General features: G+C 39.5%; 1 protein-coding gene across 3 annotated transcripts in view; it reads right to left on the bottom strand.

Moving 5' to 3' along the window:
• The window catches only part of sept7a (septin 7a), a 54,040-nt gene that overhangs the window by 28,414 nt on the left and 7,690 nt on the right, over positions 1-17,936 (bottom strand). For all 3 annotated transcript variants that reach the window (XM_034131094.1, XM_034131095.1, XM_034131096.1), the window contains 2 exons: positions 14,323-14,425; positions 550-656 (listed from right to left, as the gene is read on the bottom strand). In XM_034131094.1, coding sequence (XP_033986985.1) covers positions 550-656; positions 14,323-14,425 — 210 coding nt within the window. The remainder of the gene's footprint in view (positions 1-549; positions 657-14,322; positions 14,426-17,936) is intronic.

The raw sequence follows: 17,936 nt of genomic DNA, 5'->3' as shown, positions 1-17,936 counted from the left end.
TGAAGTCATGTGACCGTGCTGTAGTTCCTTTATAGCCCAACATTAGCCACCTTTAGCTTAGCGGTGGTGACGTGAAGTCATGTGACCGGGCTGTAGTTCCTTTATAGCCCAACATTAGCCACCTTTAGCTTAGCGGTGGTGACATGAAGTCACGTGACCGTGCTGTAGTTCCTTTATAGCCCAACATTAGCCACCTTTAGCTTAGCGGTGGTGACGTGAAGTCACGTGACCGTGCTGTAGTTCCTTTATAGCCCAACATTAGCCACCTTTAGCTTAGCGGTGGTGACGTGAAGTCATGTGACCGTGCTGTAGTTCCTTTATAGCCCAACATTAGCCACCTTTAGCTTAGCGGTGGTGACGTGAAGTCACGTGACCGTGCTGTAGTTCCTTTATAGCCCAACATTAGCCACCTTTAGCTTAACGTTAGCTTTTTACTTCAGAAATCATAAAGTAGTTTTAATATGTGGAGATTATCCTGCTAAACTAAAAGGGTCCAACACAGAAATACGACATTCCTGTACAAGTGAACGAAAGAAAAAAAGTTTTTACCTGTACAGTTTTCTTGATTCTGTGTGAAGGGCCCGGGTATTCAGGGGAGTACAGTTCTGTCAGAAAGAGGGAGTTGATCAGGGTCGACTTCCCCAGCCCAGATTCCCCTGAAAAACAAACACAGAGTGAGTGTGTGAGTGTGCGTGTGAGAGTGTGTGTGTGTGTGTGTGTGTGTTTGAGTGTGTGTGTGAGTAACTCTAGATGCATTTCACACATTACTTGTTTTCTAATCCTTGTTCTCAAGCCAGACTGAAGCACAACATGACACAACCTCCAGATGTTTATCAGCACATTCTTCACAGGTTTCAGATTCAAGATGTTTCTCAGAACAGGAAATGGCTGCGTTTAACCTCCTTTTCTTTCTTTTTTAAAACAGGCAGGGGTTAACAGGAGACGAGGGAAGAAACAGACTGGGTGGAAGTTCTGTCCTCCCAAATTCTTTTCCTGTCTGCATTTCAGGAATCTAATCAGGGAATCATGGGAAGGGAGGAGAGGGGAAGATTTAAACCGCCGCAGTCATCATGAATTTCCACTTGAACAAAGGAGGAGAAACAGGAATCAAAAGCATGGATTCCTTTCCATTGTACTCGGAGAAATCTGAGGAGACACCAGACACTTTGTTTTCACTCTATAACAAGAGTTTAAAAAGCTTCTCATACAGATCTTTATTCTAGAAGTAACTTTGATCTTTTGAGATACAGCTCGTTTAGGATATAAAGATCTTTTATCTTGAAAAAAAAGGTTGTTTTTCCAACCATATTTTGCTTTGTGTTTTTCATGTTAGCTCCAACAATATTTAACCGTACGGCTCTATTTAGCCATGCATGCTAACGTTTGTAGCTGAATGAAGAGCATCTGTCCATACTCTTGCTCTTGTGTTTTTGGAAAAGCTAAAACTTTAATAATTGATCAACCAGAAGACATTCGCTGATTCAAGAATCTCTGATGTGATTTGCTGCTTTCACATTACTGATGCTGTGTATTTTGAGGTTGAGGACTGTTATGGCGCGTTTCCACTACACGGCCTCGCTCGGTATGGTTAGGCCTCGTTAGGACTGGCTCACTTTATGGCGCATTTCCATTACAGTTTAGGAACTGGGGCAGTATCTATAGTAACGCAGTGTAGGCGGAGCCGTGACGTCATCTTCAATGAGAACCCCAGAAAAACAACACAGCCGTTAGCTGTTAGCACTCAGAGCTCACAGCTCCTCATATCTGTTCAGAAACTAGACAAAAGTTAAACAAGTACAAACCACAGACTGCCTGTGTCATGGCGAATACAGTCGCTGGTTTATTTATGTCTGTATAGGCCGTTGTTGTGAGTGTGGACGGTCGGAGCATATACTGCGTTAGCTTAGCCAATCTCCATTTAGAAAACACGCATTTTAAAAGGTTTTTCGCCTGCCGTCTGTCTGCAGACTTGACAAAGCATTAATTCATGGTTTTTACTAACCAGTATCAGTATGTTGTTACTTCGGCATAATTTTGAAACGTGTATTACAATTAAATCACGGTCAAATATGTCCATCTTGTTGTAGTTGTAGCCCCCTTGCCAGCGATGCTCTCTCTAGTTTAGCATACTCAGCCCGACTCAGCCTCGTTGTCTCTGGCCCTAGACCCGCGATTTTATGAGGCCAGAAAAACTGTGAATTAGGGCCCGCCGGCCGGTACTAGGCCAAGTGGAAACGCAACCAAAGACGGGCCGCTGACGTCACAGCCCTCTTAAACCGTGCTCCGCGCTGTAGTGGAAACGCGCCATAAGTCATTCAAAACAAGCATTTTGACAGTTAAGAAGTCCTAAAAGGCCCCGTATTTTGGGACTTTTGGACCTTTTGGAGCTGTAATAACCACAAAAATGCCAGTGAGAACCTGGCCTGCCTGATGAAATCCAATCCTATGAGAGCGTGGTTGTTCAGATCGGGGCAACAAGGAGCTGCAGAACAAAAGCTTCAGTGTGCATGAGAGTGTGTTTCTGCAGCCAGAGAGCTGCTGCTGACCTTTACGAGTCGCCAACATCTCAACGAACAGATGAAGAAACAGCCTCACAAAAGGATCCTTCACTCCACACACTCGCACACTCATAAATGTTTTCCTAAGAGGGCAGAGCCACATTTATCTTGTGATCCGGACAGAAATGTAGGTGGGAAGTAGTGGAGTACAAATACTTGGTTAGTTACTGTACTTAAGTACATATTTCTGGTATCAGTACTTTACTCCACTACTTATTTTTCTGATGACTTTTTACTTTGACTTCTTACATGTTGAACCCAAATACCTGTACTTTCTACTTCTTACATGTTGAACACAAATACCTGTACTTTCTACTTCTTACATTTTGAACACAAATACCTGTACTTTCTAGTTCTTACATTTTGAACACAAATACCTGTACTTTCTACTTCTTACATGTTGAACACAAATACCAGTACTTTCTACTTCTTACATGTTGAACACAAATACCTGTACTTTCTACTTCTTACATGTTGAACACAAATACCTGTACTTTCTACTTCTTACATTTTGAACACAAATACCTGTACTTTCTACTTCTTACATGTTGAACACAAATACCAGTACTTTCTACTTCTTACATGTTGAACACAAATACCTGTACTTTCTACTTCTTACATGTTGAACACAAATACCTGTACTTTCTACTTCTTACATGTTGAACACAAATACCTGTACTTTCTACTTCTTACATGTTGAACCCAAATACCTGTACTTTCTACTTCTTACATGTTGAACCCAAATACCTGTACTTTCTACTTCTTACATGTTGAACCCAAATACCTGTACTTTCTACTTCTTACATGTTGAACACAAATACCTGTACTTTCTACTTCTTACATTTTGAACACAAATACCTGTACTTTCTACTTCTTACATGTTGAACACAAATACCTGTACTTTCTACTTCTTACATGTTGAACACAAATACCTGTACTTTCTACTTCTTACATGTTGAACACAAATACCTGTACTTTCTACTTCTTACATGTTGAACACAAATACCTGTACTTTCTACTTCTTACATGTTGAACACAAATACCTGTACTTTCTACTTCTTACATGTTGACCTGTACTTTCTACTTCTTACATGTTGAACACAAATACCTGTACTTTCTACTTCTCACATTTTCCAAACAGGCTGGTTCCTTTAGTTTGAATGTCTGTTTGGTGGCGTGATCATTATTATTTAGAGTCATTGCGTGCCTATTGATTTGAACACGATCCGTGTATCCATCATTTCCTGGTCTTCTCTAAAGAAGAGGGACCAATGAAAACATTGTCATGTTGCCGTTGTTCAGCATGGAAACATTCATTAGCTAACAATGACATTATTGTTCTATTAATATAAAGGGAGGTCAGGTACTCTTTAAAACAGCTGCTAGTTATGGGTACTTTTTACTTAAGTACATTTCAAAGCCTCTTTACTTTTACTTGAGTAAAGAAGTTTAGTCAGTACTTCTACTTTTACCAGAGTATTTTTAAACACGAGTATCTGTACTTCTACTTCAGTAAAGGATGTGTGTACTTTGTAGCATGTAGCAGAGATTGTCTGTGATGAAACATGCTGAAAACATTTCTGCAAGGCTGAAAGGGAATGGAGAGCTTTGAAGGGTTTATTCTGCAAACTGTGGGTGAAACGCATGTGATAAAACCGTCAGATTGAGTTAGGGAAGATGACAGGAGCAGCAGGAGGGAAGAGATCAAGGTCCCCGAGCTCTGGTTTCATGAAACAAATCAAACTCAGAGTTATGAGGGCGGTGGTGGAGATGCCGATCATTTTTGGTCAGAGCTGTGCATGGCTGAAAGTTTGGACGGTACGAGGTCACAAATCTGCCAAAAAACTCAAACCGTTCCCCAGAAATGTGATCAGATGATAATTGGCTTTGACTGAATGAAAGATCTTCCCCTCCCGTGCTGCTCTGTGAGGCGAAGACTGAACCAATATATGAAATTAAACTCTTTACCCACAACTTAACACTGCTTTATGACATCCAGCCGTCTCAGTGAGTCATAAAAACATCAGATAATCAGAATTCTTTATTTATTGCGGGAATTTAATGGGGAATTAGGTTTTGTGAGAGTTGCTCTATTAACACTAACATGAAAAAAATATAAAAGGTCAGATTTATTATTTCCTTTTCAGCAGCATTTCTCCATCTGTGGTTACTTGTTCAGCTGCCCCAATTATTTTGCATAATAAAAGATGTTTGCATCAACATTTAAACCCATGTTTTATTATATGTGCGACATGTACAGATATATTTATATATTATTTCTCCCGTCTTTCTCATCTTTTATAAGCAATATATTACACCTTTTGTTAAATGCTTTAAGATAAAAGGTACTTTATTGATTCCAATTAAGGACATGTTTGCGTTGAAGCAGCATAAAAAACAACAAAACACTCCACATAAGTACAAGAGAGATTAAAGAGTAGAAATAAACAATACTAGAATTTAAACGTCTCAAAATAGAATTGAAGCAGCATTAAAAAGTAGAAAAAAATATACAGTAGGCTAGGGCTGTGCGATTATGGCAAAAATCATGATTATTTTGGTCAATAATTGATATCACGATTATTAAATACGATTATTCATTGATTTTAAAAACATCCATTTATTGAACTTTTAAATACAAATAATAATTTGAACAGTATCTTTTTAACTGTTGATTTCCCTGAGCGTATAATTCAACTGAAAAACCAATACAAAAATAAATAAAATAAATGATACATTTAAATAAATAATATCAAAATAATAAATACCAATAAACAAGATCAACAAATATTTGGGAGCGCACTTCAACAAGCTACTAAACATATGTAAATAGGATAAATACAAATAAATTAGATCAAATATGTTGCAGTGCACTGTCACAACCTAGCAAAGCAAAATAATCGTTTTTTTCGATTATGTTGTTTTCGTAATTGTGGCAGGCCAAAATCGTAATTGCGATTAAAATACGATTAATTGCACAGCCCTACAGTAGGCTGTGCCGTGAAGATACAACAAATCTATAAACTCTGACAATAAATCACTATTGAAGACTGACAACTGACTTAATCATTACGGGCCGTCTCCACAGCAGCGTTAAAAAAATCTTGAAACGCTTCTGCCCATTCACTTTGAATGGGGTGACGTCACTTTCCCTCACTTTTCGCCGAACTGCATTGTGGGCAGGCGAGCGGAGATTTTCAGGATTTTGAGGATTCAAAGTTGAACAATGTTCAACTTTTGAGGCTGAGGTGGAAGCGTCAGCCAATCAAATCCCGTGTACGCAAATCTGACAGTTCAAGCTCTAGCCAATCAAACGGCGTGTATGCTGGGAGAGACATACCGCAGGTCATTTCCTCATATTCCAAAACATGGAGGAGGAATTAGCGGTAGCGAATCAATCACCCGGTGCTTTATGACCAGTCCCTATTTACCTACCGGGATATAAACCGGAGGAGCCAGGCATGGAGGGAGGTGGCAGAGACAGTGGTATGTTTTCGCCTGTTTGGGGAGTTTATATCCAGTTTACTTCGGGCTTTTTTGCTTCGTATGTCGCGGGAGGGAGATTCATGTGATTGGTTGCTCGCAAAAAATCCTCAAGCTTCAGATACGCCCACCTCCAAGATTTTTTTAACGCTGCTGTGGAGACGGCCCGTTAGCGATAGTTTTTATTCCATTTCAGGAAGCTGAGTTTCCATTGGAGGGAAACGAAGGTGCAGAAACACGGTTTGCTTCACTGCTCTGCCTCCTTTTCTCAGTGTTTCCATTACAGCTGGGTTTCCAGTAAGGTCATTTTGACACAAGCCTAGCTTTGAACACTGTGTCGCACCGTGTTGTTAAGTGAACGATGACGCACCAGAAACCTTTAACACAAGGTTTGAAACTGAAGCTAATGATTTCATTCATTGACATTTAGGTGGCAGCTCTACTTTATAAGATCAGAGTCGTTACCATGAGGTTTTATACTGCGGCCGCCAAATGAGCAACAACAACCCAAGACTCTTTCAAAATAGTTGCAGGCAGAAAAATAACATTTGGTGACAAAAGGAGAAGAAAGTTGATGACAAAACAAATAAGGGCAACAAAACAATAAAAAGTTGATGACAAAAAAGGGAAATTGTGAAAATTGTTGGGGACACAAAAAACAATTGAAAAAAAGTTGACCAAAAAAAAAAGTTGACTAAATAAAGTTGACAAAATTATAAAATAAAAAAGTCGACTAAAAAAAAAAGTTGATTCCCAAGAAAGAAAGAAAATTAATGTTGGCGACTAAAAGAGGGAGGAAAAATAAAAAGTTTGCGTTGTCTTATTTTGGGAGGGATTGCTCAGTTGCAGAGTTAGTCGTCTCATAACTGTCAGTGTTTGCGTTAGCTACGTTAGCTAGCTAGCTTACAGCAGATCTGCAGTAACATCAGAAGGAGTCATGTGACCACATTTTATTCAATATGCTCCTTGGATAACTTTTAATTTTATTTGTTTTATTAATTTCTCCTCATAGCATTGTGAAGCACCTTGAGATGACGTTGCTTTTAAAGTGTGCTATATTATTACATGTTACCTTTTATCCAAAGCGACTTACATACTCAATACTGTGGACAATCCCCACAGGAGCAATTTGGGGTGAAGTGTCTCAGGGACACAACGACATGCTGACTGCAGTGGGGTTTGAACCTGTGACCCCCTGATCCCAACACCAAGGCTCTATCCACTGCGCCACACGCCTCCATATGTTTGTAGCCTTTATATAAATGAAATGTATTATTATTATTGTTAAAGTAAGCCCATCAAACATTTTAGGTAAGTTTCCAACAGTCACAGGTGAATATAATATGCCTACTACAACATATGAAAGGGGTGTATTGTTAAGAGTTTATGCTGAATTACGGATTTTAAGAGGGTTAACGTGCCCACTGCACTACTATGTGGGACTTGCATCACTTAGAACAAATGCAGCGTGTCTTATCAACCAATTGGCTGAATGGCTGAAGGCTCCTTGTTATAACACATTAAAACCCTCTGTGCCAGCATACTGCAAATAAAGCATCCACTCATGTCGTTACAGCAGGCATCTCGGCTGCAGCAGCACACTTCCTTTAAAGGAAATGTCCAGCAGCTGTGTAAACCACGGGGGTTTATTCAAAGGCACTTAGCGCTGCGTTTCAAGAGGCTGGAGCAGGGGAAGCAGAAAAAAGCTTGCGGTGGCTTCATTCATTCCAGTTCTCTTGTATTGTAGCTAGAGTGCGATACTGTAAACTTGTATTTCCACATGTATATTTTTTAACTTTTTAATGCTATTTTACTTCTATTTCAGAAATATTTTTGGATTGTTTATTTCTAGTGTTTGAATTTCTCTTATTCTTTTGTCTTTTTATGCTGCTGCAACGCAAACATTTCCCATCTTATCAATTGATCTTAATTGATATATTCAGGCTTATTATTTTTAGGGTTAAAGTCCCCTACGTGTGCCGTTTTGGTTTCAAGACCCTGGTTCCACCAAACACCAAAAAAGTCCTAGAAAGACAAAGTAAACTTAACTAATGTGCATTTAAGGAAAAGAGGAATAGTTTTGGCTAAACTAAAAAGGTACCATGGGGTACAGGAATCTGTTTTGGTTTCAAGACCCTGGTTCGCGGAGGACACCAAAAAAGTCCTAGAAAGACAAAGTAAACTTAACTAATGTGTATTTAAAAATAAAAAAGAGGAATAGTTTCGGCGAAAACTAAAAGGTACCATGGGGTCAGATTATAATTTTCCAAAGGGGGGTTCGTTTAGCACGAAACACTTGAGATAACTAAAGGACAAGTTAAGAAAGAAAGTAGAAAGAAAGGGAGGTGATAGAAAACGATTTCTGCTAAAAGGTTATCAATGATTGAGTCAGAGCTCAACATTTCAGATGTCTCACACTGCACTGTGACTTTTATTCATGTACCTTTGCTTTTAAATTAGTGTTTTTAAATGTCATTTCATAATATGTTTCTGAATGTCTATATTCTAAATGTGCTATATAAATAAACTTGCCTTAGAACAGCAACCTCGATTGGACTTTTTAAAAGTAAATTAAAGACCTATCTTTTTAATTTGGCTTACTAGTATCACTGTTCACGTTTTATTGTTTTTACATATTTTAATTATGTTCCTCATTTGTTATTGTCATTCTCTGTAAAGCACTTTGCGTCAAGCATGAACGGTGCTCTATATGAATAAAGTGTATTATGAAAACACTGGGCTCATGGCGTGCAGGTGGAATGAACAGTGGTTTGTTGAAAAGGGGAAATTCTGCACATTTGAAAGCAGTTATCTTCTCCCACCGCTCTGTGTTTATGAATGGGACTTTCCCCGAGACAATAAACCTTTAACAAGTCTGGAGCTTTGCATATAATCTGTTGGCAGAGACATCACCCTTCTTCTCCTAAAAGCTTGTCTATGTTTATGTGGACAGACGTGATATAGATGGTGTGTGCATAGATTCAAAAGAGAAAATGAAATTACAACAGAGACAGTCTGAATGTTAGGAAAGATAATGTGTAAGCAGCGTTCCTTTTGGCAGCTATTTTAGATTTAGTCTTAAGACGAAAATTTTTATTAGTTTTAGTCACATTTTAGTCCTTTTTATCCTTCATAGTTTTAGTCGATGAACAATTACATTTTAGTCAACTTCTAGTCAAAATGTTTTCTCTCTTTAAACCAATTCAGTTAGGCAAATACAGGAATCTGAAATTGGAATCAAGGTGACAGCATCAAGTGTTGGAATTCGTAAAGCAACATTTCACTCTCTTAACACCAATATCTAGGGATGGGTATCGTTAAGGTTTTTAACGGTACTACTACTCTTAAAAATCTGTGTGCACGCCGCTGCAACGTGCGTTAGGCCCCGCCCCCCGCACACAGAGAGAGAGAGAGAGAGAGAGAGAGAGGCCCCACCCCCCCCACACAGAGAGAGAGAGAGAGAGGCCCCACCCCCCCCCACACAGAGAGAGAGAGAGGCCCCCACCCCCCCCCACACAGAGAGAGAGAGAGGCCCCACCCCCCCGCACACAGAGAGAGAGAGAGGCCCCACCCCCCGCACACAGAGAGAGAGAGAGGCCCCTCCCCCCACACACACAGAGAGAGAGAGAGGCCCCACCCCCCGCACACAGAGAGAGAGAGAGGCCCCGCCCCCCACACACAGAGAGAGAGAGGCCCCACCCCCCGCACACAGAGAGAGAGAGAGAGGCCCCACCCCCCCGCACACAGAGAGACACCGGGAGATCGCTCTTCTGGAGTGAAGAGAGCGGAAATAATGATATTGCAAATTAGAACCGTCATTTCATTTCATTTCATGTCATTTCAAACCTTTATTTAACCAAATTGGTCCCATTGAGATCATAGATCTCTTTTTCAAGGGAGACCTGCAGCATATAGGTTCCACATGAAACATAAAAAGACCGTAAGATGCATTTTGACAGACAAGACGGACACTTGGGGGAAAATACCCTGCATTTTGAATGTCCGATAGTCCACCATTAACACCTTAGTCCCGTCTCGTCAACGAAAACTAAATATACATTTCGTCATAGTTTTTATTATCAAGAATCTATTTTTAGCTCGTCATCGTCTCGTCTTAGTCGTGTAAAAAAGGTCGTTGACGAACATTTTCCGTCATAGTTTTCGTTGACGAAATTAACACTGTAAGTATATCTTTTTTTACATTTTTTTAAAGAAGATGGATTCGGTCTTTTTATGTTATTATCTTTTTGTATTTGTTTTTTTATATAGCACCTGCATTTGTACTCTGTATTTTCTCCTGTTATTGTGTTGTGGGGAAAAACCAATAAATAAAGTGTGGATTCAGGTTGACGTCAAAAATCTTCTGGGTGTCGCAAAAAAAAACTTAAGCTGGTCGTCAGGCAGGAAATGTTCTGATATTATGAAAAGGAACGCTGCTTATTACCCCGTTTAAATGTGTTTATATGTACAGCCTTGCTGACAGGTCTGCTCTGAAAGCCAGATGTCAGATTTCCTCTCCTTCTCCTAAAAGCTTGTCTTGTTTATGTGAGTGGGATTCTTTCCAAAAGGGATAAAACAGAGCTGTTTCACCTCTCTGTCGACCAAACACAATGAGCTCCGGCTCACATCAAGGTCACTTCCTGCCAATGTGCAAATCACTGGCAAATATTGACTCTGTCCAACAAATGGCTCTGGCCCACTTTCACTCATCCGCTAACAATCGCTTTCCCCTCCACTACTAGAACTCCCTCCTCGCTGCAAATCAGTGAAATGCAGTTAAAATCCATGTCTGTCCAAAATGTCACAACTTTATCCTTAAAAGCCATTTGATATTCGTGTGAAATTGTCAAAATTGGTGTGTACGTTATTGAGTCATGGGTAAAAATTAGTTTTTTCGTCACAGTGTCTTTTTACCTTTGATGACCAAATTCTAACAAGTTTAAATTTGGTACAAACGTCCACTTTGACTAAAAAAAATTAAGACATTTCCTTCAAGGCATTCCTGAGATATCAAGATAACCGTCTCTTAGAAAACACACAGGGTTATAAAGAACTTCATATTTTCAAAATAAGAAACCAAATTAACTTCTAAAGTCAATGAATGAACATAAATAAACAACTTAGGTTTCAACAGTTATCTATTTGACTGCATAAAAATCCTCTGTTTACATCCAGAACATAGTGAAATCACTATGTAACACTCCTATTGGCTAGCGCTCCAACACATTGTACGTGATAGGCTAAGGGGCGGGACATCTCTAAACGGTTGACAAATCACCACAGAGACGGCCAGCTAACCAATCAGAGCAGCTCTGGTTTCAGACAGAGGGTGAAAAGAGGTGCTGCAGCACAGGCAGTATGAGAAAAATAAAGAGCATTTTGAACATTGGAGACACTAAACACTAACGAGCATTTATGAGAAAGAAATGCAAAGAATCCTCGTATTTAAAAAGCTTAAGTTTGGCATTCCTGCTTAAATACCACACAATGACTGAGAGTGATTTAATTCTCTACTCCAGAACCACATTACTTCTTTATATTTCAACATAGCTGCTATTTAAATGCTCTGAATGCATTTAGAAAGGACATTGAGTGATTAGGTTGCAAGAGAGAGGGTCTCAGAGGGGCTCTTTTTAGTTGAAGCTATGTGACGGGAGGCAACTGGGAGTGTGTAGTTATGAAAGTGGAAGACGCCCATTATAAAAAAACTAAAAATGTCTTCATTCTTTCCTGAGGGTGTGCTCAGCCTGGTTTCATGTGAAATGTCATTTTAATGATGTAATGTCTAATAAAGTAAGCCTTAAAATAACATGAAACATGTCCCCATAGTCTCTGTCTGAAAAATGCGTCTAGAAATTCCACTTCATCATCATTTCCATAACCGCTGGGTCTGCAAACGTGCTTTTAACACCCCAAGAATTTAAAGCAAAGCACACATTATCTGACGCTTCATCTCCTCTTTGCATGACAACACACACACACACACACATTACCCTGCTTTTCTAATTACACGCTGCACACTAAATTACTACAGTACAGTCTTTTTCCTGAGAGCACAGCAGGGGGAAACTCCACAGAATGAGGTAAGAGAGGAGGTCATCTGATGGGAGTTGGAATTTCTAAGTGTGTATTTATATATATGAACATGTGTGTGTATGAATGTATATTATCAACCCTTAAAGGTGGGGTAGGTAAGTTTGAGAAACCGGCTCGAGATCGCTAGAATTTGAAAATACACAACCGGAGAAAATCTGCCACTTCCTTACAGAGCCCCTCCTCCAACACACACGAACGCGCACATGACCAATGAGGGCACGAGATAAGTTTGTGCACAGATGGAAGGCTGACAGGCAGGTAGGCCATCCAGTTATTTTAGCCGGGCCGGCTCAGATGATTGGTCGTACTTTTTACAGTACTACAGCTTCCACAGATGATATTTCTTTCTGGATTTTTTGTCAAAGCACTTCAGATATTCATTGCTATCAGGATGTTAAGAGCATTCCATGGAATATAACAACAAGTGTATCTCGAGCCGGTTTCTCAAACTTACCTACCCCTACCTTTAATAAAGTATGAATTGAAGCCACTGGAAGACATTATCAGGTCATATCTTATTCCAGGGTATATGCAGGAATCCTGAAGTCAAATGTAAAACCTTTCAAGACCTTTTTTAAGACCCTTTTCATACATTTTAAGACCTCATCGCCACTTTGAGTTTTAACCGGTTACATTGGCGACACACTTTACCTCACATTGACTATATACAGTATTGATTGTCCTTTCTCCTTATCTTCCAACCATTTGGACGCAAACTTGCATTTCCCCATAACGATGTTGTTTAACAACCGGCGTAAACGGACCTTCGCGCGCTATCAAGCAGTGAGCGTGCGATGTCCTGTTCAGATGACGTCAAATCCAACGGGATGCCATAAATAAACTACACAGAATCACACTACGCAATGATTACATTCAGGCAGACTGTAGAATACAACCTCTTTGGACAATTTATATACTTATTGAAAACAAGCTACAAAATGGAATACCTTGGAAAATTCCCTTTAATACTTTTTAATAGCCTTCAATTTCGCTTTTAAGACCTTTTTTAAGACCCCGCGGACACCCTGACTACTCCTCTGCATATCACAACCTTTAAATATGTTATGTTGATATTTTCTATATAAAAACATGAGTTTGTACTCTTGGCAGTGCCTACTTTATTAAAACATTACATCATCAAAATGACATTTCACATGAAACCAAGGTGCTGTCACACTCCCAGGAAAGTATGAACACATCAGGAATCAAGACTTTTTTCTTGTTGTCTTTCTAATGGGCGTGTACCAGTTACACAACTACACACTCCCAGTGCCCTCCCATCTCCACTTAAACTAGAAAGCCTTACCTAACCCTAACGACAGAAGCCTGATATTTGTACATCCTTAGAAGAAAAATAGCTGAGTTTTTATAAATATGGTTGTGAGGTTCTTCGAGTAAAGCAGGTGTGTATTTTGGAAACGTCTTGATAAATAATTCCAGAGTCCAAGAAGAATAACTTTGTTTGGATCTATCAAATGTTATTTATATACATCACAATATCACTTTTTGAAGAAACCTCAAGAGGATCCTTCTCTCAAGATGGACAGACGTGATATAGATGTTGTGTGCATAGAATAAAAAGAGATGATTAAATAACATAGACGGTCCAAATGTTAGGAAAGATAGTGATATTTTATGACGTCAAACATCTTCCAGGTGTCGCAAAACAAAATACTCAGCTGGACGTCAGGCAGGAAATGTTTTGATATTATGAAAGTAAACCCTGCTTATAACCCAGTATATAGTTGTTTATATGTATAGTCTTGCTGACAGGTAGTCACTGAAAGCCAGGCGACAGGAAGTGACATCACAGAGGCATTCAGAGCCACTTCCTGCTCAGGTAGCTCTGCTGTGACAGAGAGGAAAGAGCTGATGGGTCGACTCCCTTAACATCAGCTGCTCTGGCTTCATGAATGGAATGACAGGAAGTCACACACACACACACACACACACACACACACACACACGCCTTGAAACTTGAAACCATCTCTAATGCGCTGAGAGGAACAGCTGCTATCACTCTCTGCTAAAAAATGTGTGTGAAACCCAACACTGCTACACACACATGTACAGTAAGTAACACCTACTGTATGTACCAACAACATGAATTAAGAAACTGTAACCGCTGTGTGTGTGTGTGCGCGTGTGTGTGTTATCATTCGTGTATGAATAGAGGATTACTCACCAACAACCATGAGTGTGAACTCGAAGCCTCTCTTCACTGATTTTCTATAGACTTGGTTGGGGAGATTTGCGAAGCCAACATAACCCTCCAGGTTCTTCTGTAGCTGAGGAGCAAAAATAAAACAGATAAAATGAGATTAAACTAGAAAAATGAGACCAGATTGACGTTTGACTTGCTAGCTCAAATCTCAGCAACTGTGGTGTCAAAAAACTAAATACAAAACACTGATTTCTCATCGATCGTAGTTAAATAAATGCAGTGTTTCCCATACATTGATTTATTTGTGGCAGGCCACCACAATTAAATATCGTCCGCCACAAATGGATCTAATAAAAAGAAGAATAATAATAATAATATTTTTTGGTGGTCTAATGGATAGTGAGGTGGGCTGATGATCGGAAGGTTGCGAGTTCAAATCCCGCCTGGAACACCACTACTAGTGTGCCCTTGAGTAAGGCACTTAGCCCTCAGTTACTCCAGGGAGAATGTCCCTGTTGGTCACTGTAATCGCTTTGGAATGAGGCGTCTGCTAGATGCCTGAATTGGAAATTATAAATTATATTTTTGGGAGAATAAACCCCACAGATCCTCAACTCCGGTGTGTCTCACTCATTAACAACGCAACACAGAGCAACAAGAACGTTGTCGACAGTAGCCATGAACTCGCATGTATTTTCTTATTTGAGGGGGGGGTGGATGCGTGGGCCACCCGAATAGGTGGTGCCCCCACAAATAGAATAAAATTCTGTGGGAAACACTGAAATGTCTCCATTTAGGGACATTTCACACTCAAATGTATAACAATATGCATCATGAAGGTGATAAAAGGGACAGTATATAGTGTTACCAGTTTGTCATGCGAGTGCAATTAAAAAAAAACATCTGTATTTAACCCCCTTTTCTAAGTTAAAGGTGCATTTGAGCTGTAGGTGTGACCTGTGATTTTTACATAACTACAGCTTTTATCTGTGATAATTAATAAGTGAAAAACGTACCGCTGTGTTGGAGAGCAGTCCAGATTTCATGATGACAATAAAGTGACACGAGTAGACATCGTTTGGAGGAGGCAAGTCGATGAGACGTGAAGAGAAAGGGAGGAAAGAAACAGAGAAATACATTAGTTAAAAAGACAAAGCAATTATATTTTAGAGGGAATATCAATCCAGCTCTTTGAGGTGCAGGAAGGACAATAGGAAAGGCTGTGATATACAGTTTTTTGTAAATGTTTCAGCAACGATAAAGGATCAGTCATTCAGTGATTTGTTGAGTCATTGTTTTCTGCAAAGACAGAAGTTGACGGAGGAAACGCTGGTGCTACACACACCATGACCAACTTTATGAACATGAGAGAAGATTAATATACATTTATACACTTAAACATGAAAGCCGGTTGAGAAGCAAAGGCCATTTCTGTAATAACCCAATGAAGAGAAGATGAATATGTGCTGTTAAAAATCAGTAGCACCAATAATAATGGATTCGATTGAATGGGTCACAAGCCAAAACATTTATAGCTTGTTTAAATCCACTGGCTTTGTCGACACAAAGACACAGAAGTTAGAATTTCACTGGTTTCTTGAGAAAAAGGGAATAGCATGTTTCTTGGATAATTGCAGGGAAATCTGTCCTGTGGCCATTTCTTAAGTGTACATTGAACCAATGAAATGTATTTAATAAGTGTTGTGGTAACATCAAATATCTCAGACAACATCTAGCCACTTCTTAGCAACTGCTTTATTTAAAGGGGACCTATCATGCAAAATGCACTTTTGTACGTCTTTTATACATGAATATGTGTCCCCGGTGTTCCAGGGAACTCACCAAGTGTCAGAAAACACAACCCTCTCTATTTTCCTCCATACCCAAATCTCTAAAAAAAGGGGCTGCAACGGATCTGATAAAAACTGATCCAGATTTGAACACTGTCCTGACGTCAGGACGGTGGCGCTACGGCTATTGGGCCAACTCCACCAATCAGGAGGAGACAGCCACGGCCATTGCCGTTCGAAAGCGCTGGAGACGCTGTAGTACATATGCCAGGCCTCTAGGTGGTGCTGTTCTCACAGAATCTGCCCTTGCAAAAACAGGGGTAAAATAGTGCAAATTGAGCGAAATGAGGCATGGCTAAAATGCATGATCTGTTTGGTATTTTGAAAAAAAAAAAGTATAAATATGCCTTATATAGGTATGGTCCTACACTATATTATTCAAATATAGCATGATAGGTCCACTTTAAGATGCAGTTGGGATACGTTATAAGAAAAGGGTTCAATAAGTAGAAAATGGCCAATATGTGTTAGGGATAATTTACAGAAGATACAAGAGAGGGAGGAAGTTTGAAGGATTTTTTTTACATCTGCTGGACACACATTGTTCATAACCATATCTGCCACTTCAGCAGCTACCCGGGTCTCTGATGGAAGCCCTGAAATATACTGTTTGTGCAATAATAAGAGTCTGATTTAACAGCTTTAGTGAACGATATTGAAAATGATTATTAGCATCCCATTACTGAAATATATCCACAGAGTCAGAGCCTCTGCTCAGCATCAACAGGCTGTTATTCCTCCTGTGTTTACAGCAGCCGTCAGCAGCTAATGTGAGCGTTTGAGAAGATGCATCCGCCACTTGTTTTACTACACACACACATTCTCTCTCACTCACACACACACACTTCCTGTGTCAGAGACAACTGACGAACAGCAGAGCTCTCAGCCTGAAACTCTGCGCAAACTGCTGCAAACATAAGCTGTGTCTGACGATAAGCAAATTACACAAAGACTCTACACTAATAGTGACAAGACATTAAAGTCTTAACTGCGAGCTTATTGCATTGAGAAATGATGTCTAGGCAACAGTTTACATTCACACACATGCCTGGAAAACACTCTTAACTTCACATGAACCAAGGCTCTTAACTAACTGTAAATATTTGGTGTACTGCACATTACTACCAATAAAACGTCTTTAGAAATGCATCAAACTTGTACTGAAAGGATGTCAGTTTGTTTATCTTTCATAAAATGTTTGGTGCTTAATTTATGGAAGCCTAAAATTGGTCGCATTCGTGGAAATGCAAGATCAAACTTGGCTTCAGCGCTGGGAAAGAAAGCAAGAAAGGTGACGTAATATTTGAAATATGTAAAATATCTTAAGACTCGTTTTAGGTGAAGATGGTGCAATCATTTAGAGACAGGTCAACAGATCGTAGAGAAGATTCACACAATTATGATGTTATCTCTTAGTTTGTAAAAGTAAAATGGTGCATCTGTCTAATTTGGATTTCTTAGGTTATCTGTGGCGAAAGTGCAGAGAGAAAGAAAGAAAATAAATATAGAAAAAATAGCTGCAAGTAAAAAGAAAATGCAAAGGTTTCGAGCCCTGACATGTTACACAAAAACAAACTGTGCAGCTGTATTCTGATGCATTGTGGGTAAGGTGCTATTATCTACATGAGGTGTCACAAACACTGAGCTAGGTTGCAATTTCTCAGTCACTGTAACCACACAAGCTTCAGTTACAGGCAGAGAAGTCGTCTTCCTGTTACTACTAAGTTTATTTAACGTCTTTACGGAAACAATCATTAAGAAATGTCAAATTAAAAAGTATGTAAA

The sequence above is a fragment of the Trematomus bernacchii genome, unplaced genomic scaffold (assembly GCF_902827165.1).
Source record: "Trematomus bernacchii unplaced genomic scaffold, fTreBer1.1, whole genome shotgun sequence".
Taxonomy (NCBI): Eukaryota; Metazoa; Chordata; class Actinopteri; order Perciformes; family Nototheniidae; genus Trematomus; species Trematomus bernacchii.
The sequence above is the reverse complement of the archived record's forward strand: the minus strand, read 5'-3'. Positions and strand labels throughout refer to the sequence as shown.